Source organism: Bactrocera dorsalis, chromosome 3 (assembly GCF_023373825.1).
Source record: "Bactrocera dorsalis isolate Fly_Bdor chromosome 3, ASM2337382v1, whole genome shotgun sequence".
NCBI classification, from domain to species: Eukaryota; Metazoa; Arthropoda; class Insecta; order Diptera; family Tephritidae; genus Bactrocera; species Bactrocera dorsalis.
In genome coordinates this window covers 65736794-65760591 of record NC_064305.1, presented here as the reverse complement: position 1 = coordinate 65760591, position 23798 = coordinate 65736794, and the positions used below count along the sequence as shown (strand labels likewise).

The window sequence follows — 23798 nt, the reverse complement described above, 5'->3', positions numbered from 1 at the left end:
TGTGGATATGTATTTCTCTTTATTACTTAGATTTACCGAAAAATATATATCGAACACATACATACTCATACATATATATTTATATTTTATGGACAATATACTCGGCTTATAAAAATTACAAAAAAATCATTGGTGTTTTTAGCTTATATGGTATTTATAAATATTTTGTTTTTCTTCCTTTTGCTTCTATTATGTGCTTACAAGTAAGAAAACTGTGCAATAAGTTTGTGCTGCTGTAGGAAATCGAATAAATAAAAATTTTCACTTAATATTTGTATTTAATGGTTAAGAAAAAAACGCATCGATCGACCTTAAAACTGCACACCGAACTGTGGCACATTGCAGGTCTTCGACTGGGTTGTACACTTGCAGCTCTTGCCCGATGGCGCCTTGCTGTTCACCAAGCAAATACGTGCGTCTACGCAACCACCGTTATTGATCTGACAGGGGCTGTTCAGCTGCGGGCAACTATCCTCGATGGCGGTCATGCCGTACATTTTGTGACTGCCGAAGAAAGGCGTCTGAATGCCCTTTTGACGATTGCCAAAAGTATCGACGCTTTCCAATTTCTTACTGCAAGAAAAATAAGATTAGACGTTTTAAAGGACAATGGAGAATATAAGTATATATAGTAAGTGTATTGGCTTACGTTGTCCAATCAGTCCAGTAGAATTGATTGTGGGTGAATGTCAGGCCGAAGGGGTAGGTCAAATCATTGGAGATTGTACGCAGACGTTTGGAGTATGAGTCGATACACTCCACCTTCTTGGTGCCCGCATCGGCATAGCACAGTTCCCCGCTGCTCTCGAGTATAACCAGTGAATTGGGTAAGATGACAGCACCGCTACCCAACAACAACTCACGTCCAGTACCATCCAAGTCGGCCATTTCAATTTTTGGCGATTCACGATTCCAATCGGACCAGTAAAGTTTTCTGTTAATATAGAAAATATAAATAAGTATCCTGGGTATCAGCACTAAAGTACACGCGCACTCACTCTCTATACGGATCCACGGCAATGCCACGTGGATTGACTAGATTCTTATTTATGAGCACGGCACGTAGTGTCGCGTTTTCCAAACTGGCCACCTCAATTGTGTCCTTTACCGAGTCGGTCCAGTAGATGCGTCTTGAAATGACATCGATTGCAATACCTTCAGGTGACTCCACATCTGGTAAAAGTAGATAATTTTGTAAAAAAAAACTCTATTATTTGTTTTATTGATTCCATTTACTCACCATCAGAAATGAAAGTCTTTAAGTCGGTACCATCGTATTTGGCGCTAACGATCTTCTTTGAAGAAATATCTCCCCAGTAAACGCGTCCTTCTACGCAATCCTTATCAAGTCCAATAGCCATTGAAGCCACCGAGATAGGCTTCACGTTCTTGCCATTCAGTGGTACACGCACGATGACAACACCTTGACTCACGAGTAGAAAACCGGATTCATGTTGTTGCCGTTCCAAGCATAGAGAGCCATTACCATAAAAGCCTGGTAGTGTCATGGAAAATAATCATAAGAACTATTTTATTATTAAATTTTAAGAAATAATAAAAAAATGAGTTTGCAGGGGATGAAGTCGTATGTAGAATAATACGCAAATGGCCAGAATCGAATCTTTTACATATGTATGTCTCAAGCAGCTCACGACTTCTGGTCTTAGACCAAGTATTCTCTGGGTAGACAAAGAACATGAAAGATAAAAGCCCACCATCAACAAACTGATTTGACCTTATTTGTGTGGTTTTAGGCCAATTGACCAGATGTATACCATGCGCCAAACCTTGGAAACCACCCGTAAAAAGAGGATCGACAAACATCACCTCTTTGTCGATTTCAAAGCTGCTTTTGAAAGCACGAAACTTGGCTCCCCCGTCACTGTTGGCAATCTCATCTTCGAGGTCGAAGACAAATTCGTCCGTTTTGGACCCAGCATTACCACCATCGACAATTGTCCATAAAAATATTAACATTGAAACACAAAGGAACTTTTCTTCAATCTACCAAGTATCTATCAACTTCTCCCTCTTTATTGTCGGTGACAGCGACACGGTTATGACCGAGTTTACAACAGCGGGCTAGTCGGTCATCCCTCTCGCTATTGACACCAATTGGAGATTATAGACAGGTTCTTCCCCGCCTGGTCTTTCCAACGGAGCTGCGTAGCCGCTGTCTCTTAATTCGTGCCAAAACGACCACCAAAACATTTGTGAATTCGAATTTGGGCTGTGAACTTCATATTTCGCAAAAGGTATTTAGTCTAATAGACATGGGTTGGACTCAGAATATGCTGCTAATTAGTAGACTCTTATAAGAATATCCAACACTTTTTGTACAGAGCACAGCATTTGCTGTTAAGACCCTCCAAACCTCCTCCAAATACTTGTGGTGTCTAATATTTATTATTGTTTAAAAATTATAACAAACATACAGCGTTTTAACTGTCAGTGTCAATTCAATATTTTCGGTGAAGGAAGTTTTTCAATAGACGAAGAAAATGTTTTCTCAAAATTCGATTTGTAAATTACATTATTTATCAAAATTATCAGCAAAGCATGGCCTCTTTGCAAAGGGGCTACCGACACTGCCGCAACCGACGAAGCAAAGCCGACTATACGCAACCGTGCCGCCGTCGATGAGACCAAGTGGACCGCAGATCAGTGGTGGACATGCACCGAAGCCAAAAATGACAACATTTGGTGGCTTACGTGAATTTCTACTACATCCGCTCACCTGGGATCGCAATAATGGTTACTTCAACATATTACTCGGTTTGGCCATTTTCGGTTACTGCTTTTGCACCGCCTGCAAGAGCGACGGACCACGCACAGTTTCGTATGAGCAAAAGGGGAAAAAATAAATATTTAACATTTAATATGCCTGAATGACCTCAAAAACAGCAAACCAAACACCAAAGAGGAAGTGTATTATTTTTTAAGTTGGAACGTAGAGGGCGGGAAAGATGATGAGCGAGAGGGAGTGACTGGAACTCACTTTTACTACACCTTACCTTGATTGCATACGCAGACAAGTCCGTTGTTGGTGGACAAACATTTGGCGTTCATATCGCACATCTGTGGTGTGTTGAGACAGTTTTGATCCTCCACACAAACATAGCCATCGCCGTGGAAACCGGCATTGCACTGGCACTCATATCTAGCTGGATCGCTGTGCAGAGAAATAAAAATTTTCATTAATAAAATAAGCTCTCTACTACTATTTCTTCATACTTACTCAGTGGGCTCACAGGTCGCGTGCACTCCGCAATTATTGCGTACATTGCAGGGTGGTGGTATGCTGCGGCAACCCTCCAAGGCGTCACCTTCGTAGCCCTCAATACAGTCACAGTACTGCACACCCTGTTGTGCGTCCCACTTACAGATTGCGTTTGCGCCGCAAAAGACAGGACCACAACGACCGGCTGGCACGCAAAGATCGGACACATCACGCTCATAACCGGCTAAGCACTGACAGACGCCTACAATGCAGAATGCGTTCTGACCGCAGGTTGAGTTGTCACGGCAATCGGGCGCCAGCTGGCAGTGAAAGCCATCACCCTCGTAACCATCCTCGCAAACGCAACGTGACTCTTCGTATACGCAGTAGGCATGTGGATCGCAAATGTCGCCGTTCTAGTGGGTGGAAATATTAAAGGAACATGTACTTAGTATTTTCCTTTATTTTGTCTGCTTTTGTGGACTTACGTAGGCGCAGGACGTATTGATGAGTTCGCAGTTGTAGCCGTCGCCTTGGAAGCCTTGGTTGCAGGTGCACGCGTGACGCATCTCATTCTCATACCACTCACATGTGGCGTTTATGTGACAGTTGGCGTCCACATCACAGGGTACTGAAAGAGACAATTTAGATAGGATAAAAGATGCTATGGGTAAGGTGGTAGTTAACTAAACCGAGTGTGCGACTGGTAGTAGAACTGGATATAAAGTATTTTAGACTGAACCGTATCTAATATAAGCGTATTCAGACGGACTTACTTGAGTGAACGTGAACGAGTGAAGAAGAAAATATGGACCATTGCATTTAAATCTCCGAATATGAATGATAAACTATGGTTATGCTTATTGAATATATTTAAACAAGATCCCAGATTTAAATTGACTTAAGGACTGAATATGGATCTTAACTGTGAGGCCAAGTTCAAAGTGCGAAATGCGTATCAACATTTCCAGACCTAATTTAGCACCCAAACATTTTTTAGCTGATTTAGGAAACTTCTTCACATATTTCTGGTGCATATTAGTAAATCCTACAGGCTTTTATGTGTCAAGAACTGTGATTGGATTTTTGATGGAAATATTTCAAGTGAGAAGTACTCTTGAAAGTTTATCCGACTTGCCTATTAACTACCGCCTTAAATATCGTCTTACAACTCTCTCTCAAGGACCACACCAAGCGGTTTGACAAACACCGACTCTATGGTCCCACTTTTCAAGTGGTAATGAAGGATCAAAATAAACATAGAAAAAGATGGCTAAACATCTATACGGATGGCTCGTAAATAAACAACGAATTTGGATCGGGAATACACTGTCTCTAATGAGGCTTAAGCCAAACTTTTAAGTTACCAGACCACTGCGGTATATTTCAAGATGAGGTCTTTGCTATTGCGAAAGCCGCGGAGCTGACCTTTGATGCACCTACAGGCAATTCCAGAGTCAACATCTATGTATGTACATAGACAGCCAAGCAGCGATCAAGACAGTAACCTCGTGTCGCATATCGGCCCGAAGTGTCGAGGCGTGGACGAGATTGCCAAGAATGGTGTACGGCCAACATCCGAAAACGTGACCAACATTGGGAAACCCGGTAGATTGGAAGAACACAAAATTCCTATTGACACTTGATAGGAGAAACTATAGGAACATGATGTGAACTAACTGTTTACTGTCTGGTGGCGACACACGCCCGGATGGAGCTGAGAGATTGAAATACTGTCGGAAATGTCTAGAGCAGGGCACCAGGGAAACAATGGAGCATCTCTTGTGCACTTGTCCCGCATTGGCAAGACTACGCTATAAGCATCTGAGGTCCTCACGGTATGATACACTAGAGGATGTATCGATAATAAGACTGCAGAATCTGTTAAAATTCTCGTCAAGCTCAATCATCTTAAATGAGGACTATTCCTCTTGGATTTAGCAACTGAACTCCATGTGGTATCTCAAAGGACCAAACTAGTCTATGCGTGGCTTATTGGCCTACCAGATTAACCTAACCTAACCTATGTATGTCTTATATATGTTGGTCAGAAGTTAGGAGCGAATCCAGTTTCTATTAAACAGATTCCAGTCTAACTTTTACATTATAATGTCTGCTATTTTTGAATCGAATCTCTATTGGAGGCTCTAAACGGCAGTTTAAATTTACATGATAACCAAAAATGGAAAAAAATCTGGCTGCAGCAAGGGAAGTAGTAGGAAATGCGGTATGAAAATGTGTCTTTCTTTTGCTAGAGTTTCTTTCTGAGAGTATTTCTGATGGACAACCAATTCCGTATATTGTTTTCTAATCCAGTTCACGTAATAAATTTGTGCAATATAATTGCCTTACTACTCACTTAATTCCTCAGATTTTGAGTCACTTGTATAATGCGCGGTGTAACGACACGTTTGAGAGTCCTCGATCAACTCGTAACCAGTTGGACATTCACATTCACCCATGAAGTTGCATTGAGGTTGAACTGGATGTTCATCTAATAAAATTGGTACGCAGCGGCCATTTTCCAAAACCTGATCATGACCACAGATGTGATTGCATACGTAACCATCACCCTCGAAGCCAGCACGGCATTGGCAACGGCTCTCCACGCAATCGGCATCGTGTGAGCAACGCTAGAAAGAGAGAAAGAGAGTGTAAATAATGAATTTATTATAGATTAAAACATTTGCACTAAGCATCTACTCACCTGACACTCATCTTGATAGTTGCTGCCAATAATGTAGTCTGGGATATATTGCTCACGCTCGTCAGTGACCGTATCATTTTTCAAGCAACGATAACCATTACCTTCATAACCTTCAAAACAGATGCAAGTGAAACCACCCTCATTATTGGTGCACATAGCATTGTCATCGCAAGCATGCGTTTGTAGCAGACATTCATCAATATCAACGCACACTTCCAAGCCGTCTTCCTGCAATTGTGGACCATAACCATGACGACAGTCACAGCGATATGTATCCTCATAGGGCACACAAACGGTGTGCTCGCCACAATTGGCTGTGCCATCGGTACAAGCATTCGACTCAGCGTCTACACCGATTTTGGTCAACACGCTGGTACGTAAAGCCTGATCACGCTCGAAATAATCCAAAACAATCTTCGAAGCCTTCTGCAGCACAGTTGTGCCCGTCGATAGCACTTCATTGTCGAGCACACAACGTTCAAAGTAAATTGACTGATCCAACTGAAAGTTGATGACACGATTCTCTTCGGGAATCTCAATCAAATGTGCATGCACAGAATGCAATTCATTCGGCGACACATATGCATACTCGTCCACATAATCGGCCATATGTAATTTGGCATTACTGCTCACCGTGGGTACATCACCGAAAAACTCAAGCTTCACAGACAACTGATCCCAGTAGTTCAAACCCTCGAATGTCTGATTGACAGTCAAAGACTCGCCAGTTTCGAAACGTATCTTCGACACATGCACACAATGACCACCGGTGAGATGATAGCCATTCGCAGCACCATTCAATGACTTGGCGAAGAGCCAACCAATCGCGCTGAAGACGGGCACCACTAAACGCAACTGTGCGCCCAACTCCACGCTAACCGGATTAACGGCTGTGTAACTGCGCGAGTCAGCTGTCACGACATACGATTGCAGTTTGGCGCGTTCATCGATCACTTGTCCATTAATTTGACCAGCCAAGGTGCCCGTTACGCGTATTGGATAATCATTTTTGAGACACGCCTTACCATTACCGTAAAATCCATCACGACAGACGCAACAGAAGCCGTCGCGCTTATCATGACAATCCGCGTTGAAATTACAGGTTTTGTGGCCACTATCGGCACAAGTCTCCGCCTGTGGTATGGCATTGAGATCTTCTTGGTCAATAGGCACCTCAACATTACCTGTTTCATTCAAAGCGCCAACATGGAATAACCAAACACCGGGCACGCCAATGTTCGAATTCTCGGTGAAAGTAAAACGCGCCTGCAGAGCATAGATAAAAATAATAAGAAATATACATTCCAACATATGAGGCGACAAAATACTCACACTATCTGTGCCCGATCCATCGATGTAATAGTGACGTCCATCTTCGGCCACAAAACCGGCCTGTGCGCGTATATCCGGCAATCCCAAAGCGCCAGTCTCACCTTGCAGCCAATTTATGCCGTTATACGCATAGATGAAGTGCACAAATGTTTCCTCCTCATTGGCAATCAGCGCAACCTAAGTTCATGCATTTTATTATGAAGTACAATAGAATTCAACAAAAGTTGTCTTTTCCCACAAACCTGGAAGGTGTTAAGTTTATCATTTTTGGCGCTGAAGTGTCCCACATTCTTCCAAGTGGCCACAATCAGTTTATCAGCAACGAATTGCGCCTTTTCGGGGTATGCATAATTCACCAAATTGGTCGCCTTTTGCAGTTGATACGGATCTTTTGATTCAAAAACCGATATCGAGGTGATATTATAGGCGAGCGTAGTATCGACATTGGCGTAGAAGGGCGCAATCGATGGATACTCTAGCGGGAATGGTTGATTGATATACTCCGGAAATTCGATGTTGAACGTCAATATGCCGTTGGTGTTGATCTGCAATTGTATGAAATATTATGATATGAGTTTGGAAGGAACATTAACAAAGCTTCAGTATGGATTAGATTAGATTAGATAAATAAATTAGGATAGCATCACGACCTAAGGTCTGTTGTGCCCTTTCCTAAGTTAAAAAGACTCTCTTAGCCCAAGTATATTGATAAATTTCAATATACTGCTAGGTGCTATTCAGGCGATGTGATCCCTATTCGGAAACATGGCTCCCAGGTCCTTTATCCTGCGCCTACAGACTGCTTTGCAGGCAATTAGCAAGTATTCTGGAGTTTCAAGCTCCATGTCTCAGACCCGGCAATTCGCACAAAAAGCTAAGCCCATATTATATAAGAGCTTACAATGACTAGTGTAGAAGGCGATTGAGTAGCTCGAGTTTGTCCCTTTGAAGATTGATTAAATATTTGAACTTTTTAAGAGGGAACCACCCATTAACAACTTGGCAAGGGGCATGCCTTGGAGTTGTCTCCAATGCCCCTGCCTGCCCACTCCTTAATTCCTGCGGAGCAGCTACTTTATAGTATGGGGACCAACCACAATGAAAGATTCGGGTCCTTCCATGTTAGTGGATGCTGCGGAGCAAGCGATAAATTCAGTATAACGCAGAAAACTTATTAAAGTACTTATGGTAGGTCAAAAAGGTAAACAGAACTCGTGCTACCAACCGTAAACCAGAAAGAATTTAGCTAATGATAAACTACTTGTCAACTATAAACTAGGAAATCCAAAGTTTGAAAACCACTATGATGTAGTACGATAAGAAAAGGTTACAACAAAGCAAGTGGATTAAAAAGTTGATATTATTTTAAAGAAATTTTACTATTCAACAGTGGGGGAGCGAAGAACAGATTATCGCTCTCACTAACTTAAGGAAGAATGTTATATACAGGTTCTCAGATCGATCATTCGAAGTCCAAATTTAAGTATTAGGTCAATAATTGCCCGATTTTGAGCGACAGCAGAGGAATTTATGTATAAACCATTGAAAACTTCTTCGAACCTTTGCATTTCTTATTTAGTCTTCAAAAAATAGAAAGGCTTACGAATCTATGCTGACGTATCTTACGAGTAATCTAAGTAGAGGTACTTTTTCAGTAGCCCTACCAAGCGACATCGCTTCGCTCTATGTGCTCTTGAAAAGTTTCAAAAAGATCCGACGTTTTCGAGCCAAATTTTGTTCAGCGATGAGGCCCATTTCTGGCTCAATGGGTATGTAAACAAGCAAAATTGCCACATTTGAGACGAAGAGCAATCTGAAGAGATTCAAGAGCTGCCAGAAAAAATTACAGTTTGGTGTGGTTTGTGGCAAGGTGAAATCATTGATCCACATTTCTTCAAAAATGATGACGGAGAGAACGTAATCGTCAAAGGCGACCGTTATCCCGACCGACTATTTGAAGCCTGAAATTGAAGCTAGTAAACTCGGCGACATTTGGTTTCCCTCACATTGTATTAATCAATGGATTTATTGAGAGAACATTTCGGTGAGCAGATAATTTCATGTTTTGGGTCAATCGACCCACGTAATATCATACCGTTAAACTTTCTCCTGGAGGAATATGTAAAGTATAAAGTTTATGCGGACAATTTCGCTTTGATTCAGCCTTTAGTGCAAAACATCACGCGTGTTATTCGCCAGTTACCGGTCGAAATGCTCGAATGAGGCACCGAAAATGGGTCTCAAGACATTCCATTGCCCGACCATGTAGAAGTTTGAATAGCAATCATCCGTCTGAAGAACAACAAAGCGGCGGGGGGCCGATGGATTGCCGGCAGAGCTATTCAAACACGGCGGCGAAGAACTGATAAGAAGCATGCATCAACTTATTTGCAAAATATGGTCGGACGAAAGCATGCCCAACGATTGGAATCTAAGTAAGCTCTGCCCAATCCAAATAAAGGGAGACCTCACAATCTACGCCAACTTCCGTGGGATAAGCCTCCTCAACATCGCGCATAAGGTTCTATCGAGCGTATTGTTTGAAAGATTAAAGCCCACCGTCAACAAACTGATTGGACCTTATCAGTGTGGCCTTAGACCTGGCAAATCAACAACTGACCACATATTCACCATGCGCAAAATCTTGGAAAGACCCGTGAAATGAGAATCGTCACACACCACCTTTTCATCGATTTCAAAGCTACATTTGACAGCACGAAAAGGAGCTGCGTTTATGCCGCGATGTCTGAATTTGGTATCTCCGAAAAACTAATACGGCTGTGTAAACTGACGTTGAGCAACACCAAAAGCTCCGTCAGGATTCGTCAATTAAGGAACCAGCATCAACAGCAACAACAACGTCAGTCTCGAAATCCAACGCAGGATATCTCATGCTAAGTAGACAATTGAGAATTAAAGTCCTCTCTTGACGAACAAAAACAAAACTCTATAAGTCACTCATAATTCCCGTCCTGCTATATGATGCAGAGGCTTGGACGATGACAACAACTGATGAGTCGACGTTGCGAATTTTCAAGAGAAAAGTTCTGCGAAAGATTTATGGTCCTTTGCGCATTGGCCACGGCGAATATCACATTCGATGGAACGATGAGCTGTATGAGATATATCACGACATTGACATAGTTCGGCTACGCTGGCTAGGTCATGTCGTCCGAATGGACGAAAACACTCAAGCTCTGAAAGTACGATGCGGTGCCCGCCTATTCTCCGTTGGAAGGACCTTGCGAAAAGATGAAACGACTGGCGCACTGTTGTTAACTCGGCTATAACCTCGTAAGCGATGTCTACGTCAGTAAAGAAGATCTTCCAAAAATAAATTCCAAAGAATATTATTTCTAATGGTAATAAACATTCCCCAATTATTATTTTTTTCTTTAAAAAAGTAGAGAACCTCGAAATGGATCACCCTATATTAAGTGGTATAAACTATGAATGAAAGACGATGCCTTCGTTATTTCGGTTCCAAATGAGACGAATAATTACGAAGCTACTTTCAACAGTTCGATCTCCTCTAGTGGTCGGAAACTAGGGTAACGAGACCGAGGCAAAAATATATTACAAAGCGATGCTGGTGCGGAACAAAAAAAAACACAAAAAATAAAAATTCCATCATTTTGCAAATAATTTTAATAAAAAAAGCATTTGCTCCAAATTCTGGTTAAATATACGCACATGCAAAACCAACAACAATGTAAACGCTGCAACGACTCCAATATTTGTTTGTGTTCCAGTTTAAAATACATTTGTTGTTTTGGTGGTATTTCTATTTTTGTTTTTTTTTTGTTGTTATTTTTACTTTTTGTTGCAAAGACTCGGTGTTGTGTAAAGTGTGGATTATGGGGAAATAATCTAACTGTAAAATTTTATAAGCGTATCTCCAGGATGCGGGAATAAAACTTGCCACAAGCAGCCACACAAACACAGCAAAAACAATAAAAACAAAAACATTAAAGTAACCGCAAATAGCTGCTGCGGCAGAGGCATATGCCGTGTATGAGAGTAACTGCATGCGTGTGGCAGCTACTGATGCAACACATTTGCGCCCGCAGTGTTGCACACACACACTTACATAGTTATGTTATAGTTATGTATAATATATACATATTTATATATACATATATAGAATATATAGATATATTTATGTGTGTGTTTGTGCCTTGGTGTATTAAGCAAAATTAAGCAGCAACATCATCAGAAACGAATAAGTGCTTTGCCGAACACCAACAAAAACAGACAACACTTCTTAATTACAATAACACACGTATCATCCACAAAATGTTGAACACTTAACAAATGCCAGCAAAAGCAACATAAACAATACAAGCAACTAAATTTAGAGCTTATGCCAACATTGTTGTTATTGTTGTGGCGGCTGTTTTTCACATACATACATTCGCAATGCAACAGCCCGCCTTTGCTTGCAACACTATGGGGAAGTAAATCATTCCCAACTAACAACAACAACACTGAAATGTTGCTCCCTCAGCGCCTTGTGTTTATTTGTGAAGTGAACCGTGGGTGATTTGGTTCAGCGCTGCTTGGAATGCGTGCCATCGACGCATGATTTGTGTTGGAGTGATGAGCTCAGTTGGCAGGCGCTTGTTGCAAGGCGCACAATTAATATTTAACTTCCATGATCACTGCAATCCAAAATTCTATTCATTTCTAAGACATCTAGCATGAAGTTTTGCCCAAGTAAACGCCAACAATCTTCGAATAAATTCTTCAGATCAGTTCACTATATACTTTTGTTGCCATACAAATGTGATTTTCATCTTCAGATGCATATATAACCGGTATTGTTTCTTTCTGGGCCGAGTAATTCGGAACGGTTTTCCGCATTTAACTGCCTCTTGCGTTAAGGCCGAGGACTTAAGACCCATCAGCCTCTCCTTCTGTTTACTAAAAACTGTAGAGAGACTGATGCATTGGTAAATCAGGAGGCGTATTCCGAGGTTCCATTTATCAGAAGCGCACCATGATTATATATAGTACTGTCCTTTCCTGGTTTCAAAAACGTCCTGCCGGAAGCAGTCGTAACAGCTCTGGACGGTCTTGTGGTTGAACAAAACCTCAAACAACTCATTTGCAGTCTTCTGTGTGATAGGATTGCAACGAAATGGAGAAATGCACGTGTTTGGCGAAATGTGAGCAGGGGAATCCCACAAGGCGGAGTTCTCTCTCCTCTTTTATGTTTGTTAACGACCTGCTTAAAACACTTGAAGATCGTGGCGGCCGGGTGATTTCCTCTGCTGACGATGTAGCGCTTATGGTCAAAGTAAAGTTCCTGAGTACCGTTTACGAGTCTCACCGAAAGTAGTTTTCTGGCTCTATGACACCATAGTCAAGAAAGAACTCTTTATGTGGTATAGGGCTCTAGAAAAGACCACACTTGCACTTAAAATCGAGCGCGTTCAACAAGCGGTGTTCATCAGCATGTGTGGTGCACTAAGGTTCACTCAAGCCATGGCATTTAACGCCATTTTGCACATATTGCACGTAGATATCGTCGGAACATATATGGCTGCGAAATTGGCCATCAGACTTAGAAAATCTGGATTCTTAAAAAAACTATCGAAAAGTGAGTGGTGAACGAGTATGAATCACTTAGATTATGGAGTCGCTAATCCAAAATCTGGCGGCTCCCTCTCTGTCCATATATCGGCGAGGAAGTTGTGAGTGGGAAGAAGCCGTTGGAGAAGAGGGGCAGTGAGCTTTTTACGGATGGGTCAAAACTTGGGAGAGGGGTTTACTGTCAGAAGCTTTCTGTCAAATCCAGCTTTAGATTTCCTGACTATTGCGGTGTTTTCCAGGCCGGTGTTGCAGCCATTAAGGTTGCAGCTTCCTTTACTGAAGTAACCATTCACTCAGATAGCAGAGCGGCGATACGAGTACTAGTCATCAACTTATTAACAGCGCGTTCAGGTCTGGTCAAGTACTTATTGCTTGACCTCGCTATCCATTAGTATCGAGTGTCTCTGTAATAAGACTGGTACGAGTGCCAAGTTACAGCGGAGTCGCAGGAAATTGTAAAGCAGATGAGCGGGTCGGTGCTCCGGATCGGGTAAGCTTGGCACGTGCTGAGCCACCATTGGTGCATGCCTTTAATTAGCCATCTAACCTAACTACATAACCCTACTTTAAGCGCAATAGATCTGGTTTTTCCTATCTTCATCGTTTATGTTTAGCACTGGAAGTCGTTACTATTTTGCAAGCGATTAGATCAAAGGGACCATCGATTTCGTTCGGTTCCGTTGCGTAAACAGTTAGTATTACATAACTCTAATTTATTCAGATTTTCATCCAGCTAAACACGATCAATCCGACAGCATTACCCAGCAGCTTTTTGACAATTCAATAGTGAGAGTTGAGACAATATTTTAAAAGGACTCAATGATATCCAAATATCTTTTGGGGTATTTTCCCTAACGGGCGTTGTTGCTGCTCAAACGATTACTCACACCAGCTGTAGAGTGTGATGTTGCGATGCAAGTCAATTAACAAGCTCATTAGATAGGCAACAATCTTCTACCATCTACACACATATATACATATATGTACATATATTATAGTATATAAATGTACTTAAGAATGCAATGTGGAAACTCAACACTAGGGCTCCCGCACAAGTGCATAGGTCGACATACATAAATCCCCCAGAGTACACATATATATAGTACAATATATGAGTGCATATGTTCGGAGAGTCATGTGCTTATGTGCATATGTATGTATTGTGCGATCAATGAAGTGGTTTGTTTTTATTATGCTGCACTTTTGTTTTCTCTTTTATTTTTCTTCCGACAACTTCCCTCCGCAAGGATCCTCTAGCACATATCTCTTAATAAAGTGTTTATGCTCATGAAATTAAGTACGTACTTAAGTGCAAGCCATTGTGTGAATTGTACATATGTATGCATGTTACATACATATATATGTATATATTCATATGTGCCACTTAGAGAGCCTGAGCAACTCTTGACGCCTTTCATACGTCCATTCCAATAGAAGCGCAAGTGTGAAGTGTTTTTTTTGTTGTTGTTCGACTTTTGTTATTACAACATAACTAAGACTGCAGCGTGCCGATAAATTTTAGAGCTAATTGGCGCTTTAATAATTCACAATTTGCCGCCTCATAAATTAATAACTCAGCCAAGCCCGCTTGAATTCCTACTCATTTCAAGAGGAAAATATGAAATGAAAATTTTCTTATTGGAACTCAATATGTTCTTTTGAATTGGACTTAATAAAATTACCGCCTGATCTTGCCTTAAAATACCACCTTCAAGAAGTAGTCTTAGAGAACCATAACACATGACTTAGATGGCTGACTTCTTAATAACATCATTAACCATTGATCTTGGAATCCATACATTTCCGGACAGTAACTTATTCTTGATGAAATCCGGTTCACTACGAACGGCGTTCAGACAATAAATCCGGTTTAGATCTCACGATTCTAATTGCCGATCATAGTCTTCTGACATAATTTATTGATTCCAACAAGCTCAGTCATTATGGTAGATATCGTTTAGGTCCATATAACGGATTTTTGACTAGGGATGCTACAAAAGTAGACCGATGGGGACAGCAAACGACGACATATTTGACATATCTCTTCAATAAGGTTTGCCATTTCATCATGGAAATAATAATAATATTGGCCTTCATCCTTACATGATCGAATTGACGCAAGAATTGAAGCCGCTTGACTACCAGATTCGTCATATGTTTGTGAATTGGGCTGAGCAACAACTTGAAAATTATCCTGATTTACATTGAAAAATCATCTTCAGCTCTCATTTCTGGCTGAATGACTTCATCATAAGCAAAATATGCGTTATTGGTCCGACAGCAATCCACACGTACTTCATGAGTAACCATTGTATCCCGGAAAAATTACGGTTTGGAGCGGTTTATGGTCCGGCGGCGTCAATGGGTCGTACTCCTTCGATGATGATCAAGACAGGCACGTTACTGTGAAAGGAAATCGCCATCGCTCAATGATGATCAAATATTTTTTGCCCGAATTGGATTATAAGGATTTGGACAATATTTGGTTTCAATAGCACCAACCTGACGCCACAACACAACCCACACAGGGAATGACACAATCGATTTATTGAAATTAGGTCAAATACGACCATGTCCAACTGCTGGCTTACGTCGATGATATCGATATTATTGGCTATAACAACCCGGCTTTTAGTTCCACATTCTCTAGGTTGGACAAAGAAGCGAAGCAGTTGTGTCAGATAATGAACAAGGGTAAGGCGAAATATCTTCTGTCATCAAACAAACAGTCGTCGAACTCGCGACTTGGTTTACACGTCACAGTTGACAGTCATAACTTCAAAGTCTACGATAATTGCCTCCACCTTGAATCCAGCATTAACACCAACTACAACGTCAGCCTCGAAATTAAACACAAAAAAACTCTCGGCAACAGTAAAGTCCTCTCTCGACGAACAAAGACCAAATTTTACAAATCACTCATTATCGCCGTCTGGCTATATGGTGCAGAGACATGGACGATGACAACGTCTGATGAGGCGGCGATACGAGTTTTCGAGAGAAAGGCAACTAACAAGGCGGTTCATATTCGCAAGCCTAGCAAAATCATTCGACATAGACTGTAATCATTTGATGTCAGATCCGAACTATAAATGAAATATATAAAGACTTCCCAACCAACTTCTGGCGAATTGTTTTTAATTGTTTTTCTGACAATTTAAGACCTCTAAGAGAGGAATCCCAATAATCACCACATAAACTGAAATCTAATAAGAATATACACTCAGTGTCGTACGAAAGACGTACTAATAAATGAAAAGGCACTAGCAGCGTCTTCAGCATTTGCGAAATGTTAACTCAGTTTTCTTATAATTTTAGGCTTTAATCCACTTTGCTAAAGCAATCATATACTCAATCCGAAGTATTGTTATTAATTATTCTTTTAAAATTGTCATAAAACCTAATTTTCTCAATTAATTAACTCTCTATGTAATCAAACAAATACTCAAATTGCACACACCACCAGACGAAATCAAAGCAATTCAAATTAATGTGTACATCTGTAAACATTTGACATGATAACACAATTTCGAGCGTTCGGCTTTGCTTATAAATGCAACAACTTATTTGCATACACACACACATACAATATAATGCCCAGAGAAAATAGATCACAGACCTAAATGAGACAAAGCAGCTGTTGTTGCACTTCGTACAGCAAATTTCGCACAACTAACTGAACACCTTACACTACTCACTCAAACATACACAATATACAATAACAATACCGACACACTTAAAAAGAGTGATTGATCGGTAGATCGGTATGAAAACAGTGCAAAGGCACGGACAGCACGGAAGGCAGCACGAGATCAAATCGAGTTTATTTACATCGTCTCGAGCGTCTATTTTCATGCATCTATGTATGTATATGAATATATGTATAAGTTGATACATATATATCGGCTGATAAGAGGCTTTACTGCACTGATTATAAGCACGGAAATTGCAATAAATTTATTCAAACGAGTATTTGATATCGAAATGAATTCAATGAACTCAATTTTTTTGGCTTTTGGAATGGTTTACTTGAGGGGTTACGTAGGTTACACGGCTTCCAAAAAAATAGTTTTTATTGTCTTATTTACTTCTATAACATCTCTATAATATTTTGTATATTCTTAAATGCTCAAGATAATCCGAGTAATAGTTTTGGAGATCCCGTCTTGAAAAGTTGCACACTCGAGCTTTTACTTTTTGGGTTTTTTCTTCGTCCTTCGTATTGGCCGAGTTTTGATTATGTTCCTTTGAAAATTTTACAAATTCTTTATAAGATACGTATATATGGATCTTAGGAATAATAAAGATTTTTTTAATTTTTTATTGCACCAACCCGAGGCAACCCTTAAAATATTAATCTAAATTATTAGACTACTAATTGGAAGAAAATTATTGTATTAATTTTAGGTTCCAAAGGAAAACTTTGACTTTTTCACTCAAATCACACAAGTGTTGTAATGCAAGATTATAATTCTATGAGATCCAAACTCTGCGTGATTTCAGAAAGTTAACAAAAATTCAGCGCGAAGGTCAGAGCATTTTTTATCGGCAAACAAATTAGACTTCACGGAGTCCCAAACTATGAGATACTAATTATCCTGAGCTATTACAAATATATTTCAGGAAAAGGTGCGGCAACTAACGGAATGTTTCAAGGCCGAAGCATACCCTAGTAGAACACAAAATAGTGATCTAGCGGCTGATGTTCAGAGCATACTGAAGTTATGGAGTTTACACTTCTCCAGCCTGCTGAGCGACAGTGAAAGTGTAACATCTGGAGATGGCGTACACGATTCCCCAATTGATGACGATGTTATGGACATTCCAGTCAGGCCATGAAGAAGTTCAAATAGCTATTACCCTTCTGATAAACAAGAAAGTGGCGGGCCGGGATTGCCGGCCAAGCTATTCAAATACGGGCAAAGATTTTGGTCAGACGAAAACATGCCGACGGTTGGAATTTAAGTATGTTCTGTCCAATCCACAAAACGGGGAACCCTCGAATCTACGCCATTTACCTTGAAAATTCTTAATATCGTATATACGGTCTTATCGAGCTTAGTGTGTGAAAGACTGAAGCCCACAGTCAACAAACGAATTGGACCTTATTAATGTGGCTTTAGACCTGGAAAATCAACAACCGACCAGGTATTCATCATTCCCCAAATCTTGGAAAAAACCCGTGAAAAGAGAATCGACACACACCACCTCTTCGTCGATTTCAAAGCTGCTTTCTACAGCACGAAAAGGAGCTGCCTTTATGCCGCGATGTCCAAATTGGGTATCCCCGCAATACTAATATGGCTGTGTAAACTGACGTAGAACAACACCAAAAGCTCCAAGAGGATCAGGATGTACCTCTTCTCTCATCAAACAAACAGTCGTCGCAATCGCAGTCATAACTTCGAAGTCGTAGATAATTTCGTCTATCTTGGAACCAGCACAAACAACAACGTCAGTCTCGAATGCCTTGAAATCCAACGCAGAATAACTCTTGCCAACAGGTGCTAATTTTGACTGACTAGGCAATTGAGAAGAGAAGTCCTCGGTCGACGAGCAAAGACCAAATTCTACAAGTCACTCATCATCCCCGTCCTGCCATATAGTGCAGACGAATGGACGATGACAACATCTTATGAGTAAACGTTACGAGTTATCGAGACAAAGATTTTGAAGAATTATGGTCCTTTGCGGATTGGCAACGGCGAATACTTTAGTCGATAGAACGTTGAGCTGTACGAGATACGAGATATACGACGACATTGACATAGTTCAGCGAATTAAGAGACAGCAGTTGCACTAGCTAGGTCTTGTCGTCCCTGAGCGTATTCGACGTAGCACCCGCGGGGGGAAGAGGAAGAAGAGGAAGACCTCCACCCGATTGGAAGTACTAGGTGGAGAAGGATCTGGCTGCACTTGGTATCTAGAATTGCGAAAAGAAGAACGATTGGCGGGCTGTTGTAAAGTCGGCTATAACCGCGTAAGCGGTGTCTACATGAGTAAAGAAGATAAGATCTGCGATATTTAAGAGTTATTCAGCCTCACTTGAGCACGTTTCAGCTAAGTATGCGATTTCAGAATGGCCTATTAGATAGAATGTGGGTTTGAATTCCAGAATAATTTTTTTAAGATCTGCAAAATTACAAAAGTCTTGGAAAAAGCGCTCAAGTATGTTTTGACTTCTAATCTCAAATTTATGTGTGTGTATACGATTGTTAGTATGGAATGGTACAGGAAACATTTAATAAAGCTAGCGTGGAACAATCGTTGGAATTAGTACTTTCAAGGCTAAAGAAATCTTGAGCCTTAATACAGGATTCACTAAAATATAACCGATACATGAAAAATATAGTGAACCAAAATAAACGAAATAAGTCTTCATATATTGGCTACACGAAATGTAAATGTGTGTAGCTGTAGAATTTACCGTATTTCAGTCATTAAAACGGCGGCAAATTCGAACTATGTCGCCCACTTTAGCGCCACATTTTTTATGCAGTCATTGTCAACATTACTTTGGTCACACATACAAGATACAAATATATGTAGGTGGGTCTTACTAGCTTGGTGACTTTAATTAAATGCGACGCCACAGACCTATTGACAGTTTAGTGACACACTTGTCAGGAAAAAATTATTGCGCTCTTCACTTTTATTAGCCGCACATTGCTTGGCGAAGTGGTCAGCGGCTAATGGCCCGCATATCGATGTTTTCTTCATCGCACAGGACATTCGCCGTATATTCTATATATTTAATGGCCACATGTGGCACCAGTAATATATGAGTTCTTCTTTAATCTCGAGAAGGCTGACACCGCTGGCCGTCAGCCAAACATTTGCGACTTGTCAACTCATGCAATTTATGATCGTTTTTTAGGCATTTTTATTTTGTGACAATTTTCACGCGAAGTGCTTAAATTAATAATATTTCGGAAAATTTTATGGCGCGAAAAACATGGAATTCTTTTGTGAACGTTTTTGCTTTAATTAAGTTGTTTTTTACCGCTTGTAACACTAAAGTTTGTGATTAATCATGTCGCAAAGTGCGTGTGTGGGTGTTACCCCACTGAATTCTACTGTCTGTTGTCAGATATTGTGTCAGTGACAGCACGCTGTTAAGCATCCAGTTCTTGTACCACCTGACAATTAATTCTGATTTATTTTAAATAAAAAATGCTTCGAAGAACTAGTGTCGGCAAAAACAAAGCTGGCGACATTGTTATATTTATAATTAAATATAATTGAAACTTGGATATTTCGAAAGAATATACCGTTCAACGTGCTTGGAAACATGTTCTGAAATATTTATGTATAAAGTAGTATGTGGAAACTATTTCAAGGCATTAAAACAACTCAGATCAGTGAATAATAGGTATCAACGAAGAGATGTAAATACGTTATACAACACGATTCCAATTACGAATTTCGATATATGGAAACATCCTCTAAAAGACGGTTTGGTCGTCATAAGGACCCGCTACTTTAGGTCGGCATTACCAAATTCGCCAGAGACTTAAACAATGAATATTAAGGTACTACCAATCAAGTTAAGATCAACTAAACTTCAATATATTAAAAGAATTCAAGTGGAAACTAACGCAACCACACCGTGCAACTCATATAGTAAGCCCTATGCATCAGAAAAGGGTAAACGATCACACGTACAAAAGAGTTTCGGTTAGATTGGTCAATTATGCCTTAATGGACTTATGAGTCTAGAAAGTTTATCTATTTAAAAATGTATTAATATCTACATAAGGATTTTCAAAATTCCAATCCAATTTTCGGAAACATATTTTTTCTAACCCGGCATCCAAATTGATTCGGACGGAACTGAAACTTTAAATACGATTTTATCGAAACTGTTTGTATTAAAACTAAACCTACGATTTCTCAGTTTCGAGTAGACCGTTTTACTTGGGGTCTTTAGTGAGTCTTCTTTATACACTTGTCTATGTCTGCAACTATCTATATCCTCTAATTTAATTTTTTACTATTTTCGAAAAATTCAAAACATTCAAAAAAGTTTTTTTCAGGCATTTGTTACTTTGTGAAAACTTATTTTCCAATTTTTCCCTATAACCAGACATTGCGACATTATTTTAGATTAATATTTTTTTGGGGGGTTTAGTTTGGTAGAAGGGTTGAAATCGTTTGTATAGTCACTTGGCAATTTTTGAGATCCTCTTGAATTCAGTAGCTGCTGTATCAGTTCGTGTAGCGCAACAATGGTTCGCTCGCTTCCGTTCTGGAAATTTCGATGTGAAAGATGCACCTCGTTCTGGTCGACCTAACGTTAAAAAAGTCGATGAAATTATGGAAAAGATTGACCAGAACCGTCACATAAGCAACCATGACATGGCTAAGGAACTTAACATTCATCATCAAACAGTTTTGTTCCTTTTAAAAAAGACTGGTTACAAAAAGAAGTCCGATGTTTGGGTACCACATGAAAAATCTATTGGACCGACCTAACATCTGCGATTCTTTGCTGAAATGAAATGAAATCGAACCATTTCTGAAACGAATGGTAACAGGAGACGAAAAGTGGATCAAATACGACAATAATATGCGAAAATGATCCGTGCATGGTGAATCTCAACAAATGGTCGCAAAGCCAGGAATGACGCCTGGAAAGCAATCATCCGCCATGAGCTGCTTCAGCCTGGTCGAACGATTGATTTTACATTTTACTGTCAACAATTGATGAGATTGAAGCAAGCAATCAAAAAAATGGCCAAAACTGTTCAACAGAAAGGGCCTCGTCTTCCATCAGGACAACGGTAGACCACACACATATTTAATGACTCGGTAAAAAATTGAAGAGCTTGGCTGGAAAGTTTTGATGCATCCACCATAAAGCCCTGACCTTGCATCATAGGACTACTATTTGTTTCGGTCAATACAGAACTCCCTTAATGGAGTAAAGTTGGCTTCAAGAGAAGCCTGGGAAAATTACTTGTTGCAGTTTTTCGCCGAGAACTCTGATGGAATAATGTGTCTAGCCAAAAAATGGCAAAAAGTGGTCGACTAAATGGTACATATTAGGTTCATTAAAGTTCGTTATAAATATAAAAAATATGTAAATTGAAGTTTGATTAGAAATACGAAAAGACTTTTTCGACTACTCTAAATTAAGTGGAACAAGAAGTTTATAAGACCCAGTATAAAGGTTGAAGCCACTATAAAATATATTTATGAGAATACATGATTAAGTTAAAGTCTTCTCTTGTTTTAACTAATCTTTTTATAATCAAATACATTTTCTGAGAATTTTGAAACCACATTTGTGGGTGGGTATAAGACGAACGAACTGACAAAATCAGTTTGTCTAGCCACCTCATTATATTAATAAAGTGTCATACTTATGTTTATCTGGATTAATTAGTGGTATTATAAACTACCGTTAGTTCGAAAAAAATCAATTATACCATAGACCAACTTTCGCACCACAGTTTCCAATATAAATTCAATAGCACAGCAAAGCTTGATGCACGAAGATATTTTTCAGGAAAAAAAGAATGTAAATGATATTATATACAATACAAAAAATACTCACAAAAAGTTTATCATATTTTTCACTGTAGAAATTGATAGGTTTATCCAAATCCAGCGCGACAAACTCGCTGTCACCATCATTCAAATAATGAATTGGCGACTCCGAGCCCTCCTGATACTCATAAAATATATCGGCGCCCAAAGAATCCACAAAATGTTGATATTGAGCGGAAGCACTGGCAGCCGCACATAGCAAAAGCGCCACGCACAAATATTGTGCAATATTATCCTTGGATTTACTCCACATTTTCACAACAACAAAGCACACTTTTGCGCGCCTCCACAATATAGAACTTGCAAGCTTATAAATATTTTGTTTTCCACACAAGAATTTCAGCCCACAGAAATTTGTTTTATTTTTCAAATATTTCACAATTTCCTAAATTCAATATGAAAACACGCACTTTCGAAATTTCAACACATTCGCTCGCACTTCTTCTTGTGCATGATTGCAAGTAGCGGCAATGCGGCAACCACGAAAGAAATTAAAATTCCAAAAATATATTTTTTAAAAATAACTTCTCAACTGAAACCAGAGTTTTCACTTTTCAGTTTTTAATTTTGCTTCCTTTCTTCTATTTTGATTTTTGTTATTGTTTTTTTAGATAAGTATTTTCACTGCCGGTTGGGCAATGAAGATGTTGGAGATATGTTTCTATGTATTTAGTCTACTTGGCTGTGGCTGTTGGGGCCAAGCACTTTAAATCGGACGACTCGACGTATCTGCCGGAAAGTATTGTAGAGAACCCGTTAGGCGAACCGTTCGCTTTTGCTACACTTTCACTACTGATACGAATTCGTGGCGTATGAGTCCTCCTGAGCCACGAGACCGACAGCGCAGACAAGACGTACACGATCAGCGGCAGCGATCAGATCAGCGATCAAAAACCGTGTACGCGCCGTTTCATTGAAGTGATCGCGTTGACAGTGGCAAGAAGTTATGCGAATGTGTGAATATGTGACTTTAACGCTTTACAGCACGCAGCGACTTTGACGCTGTCAGGCACGTCGTCGACGACGACGACGTTGGACGCTCGGCGTTTCTTCGGTATGGCAAGCAGCGGAAAACGAAAGAAAACCTGGTTGCTGCGTACGCATCCGATGATGTGTATGCGTTTTTCGTGCAAGACACACCAACAACAATGCTTACAGATATACGGATATATACCACTAGAGCGGATCTTTCGAATGCTCATACTACTGTGAGCAAAATATATTAAGACGTTGTTCACAATTTTGAAATTCTTATTTTATTCTGCAAAATATAACTCGTCCCCCTCAAAGTAATCTCCCAATATATTTGTGTCGACGTTTTTTCTAATCCGCGAAACAGTTGTTAAAGTCAGTTTCCGGAACAGCCTTCAACAAGCGTAGCATTTTACTTCA

General features: G+C 40.0%; 1 protein-coding gene across 1 annotated transcript; it reads right to left on the bottom strand.

The window, feature by feature from the left end:
- LOC105233842 (nidogen) lies at positions 1 to 23212 on the bottom strand. Its single transcript, XM_049451978.1, has 12 exons — positions 22414 to 23212; positions 7502 to 7804; positions 7260 to 7436; positions 5928 to 7193; positions 5580 to 5853; positions 3709 to 3851; positions 3239 to 3636; positions 3015 to 3172; positions 1241 to 1495; positions 999 to 1173; positions 650 to 934; positions 1 to 573 (listed from the first exon to the last, which is right to left on the bottom strand). The coding sequence occupies exons 1-12, from the start codon at positions 22657 to 22659 to the stop codon at positions 312 to 314; spliced, it is 3942 nt and encodes a 1313-aa protein (XP_049307935.1). The 5' UTR covers positions 22660 to 23212; the 3' UTR covers positions 1 to 311.
- Between the last annotated feature and the right edge of the window lie 586 nt (positions 23213 to 23798).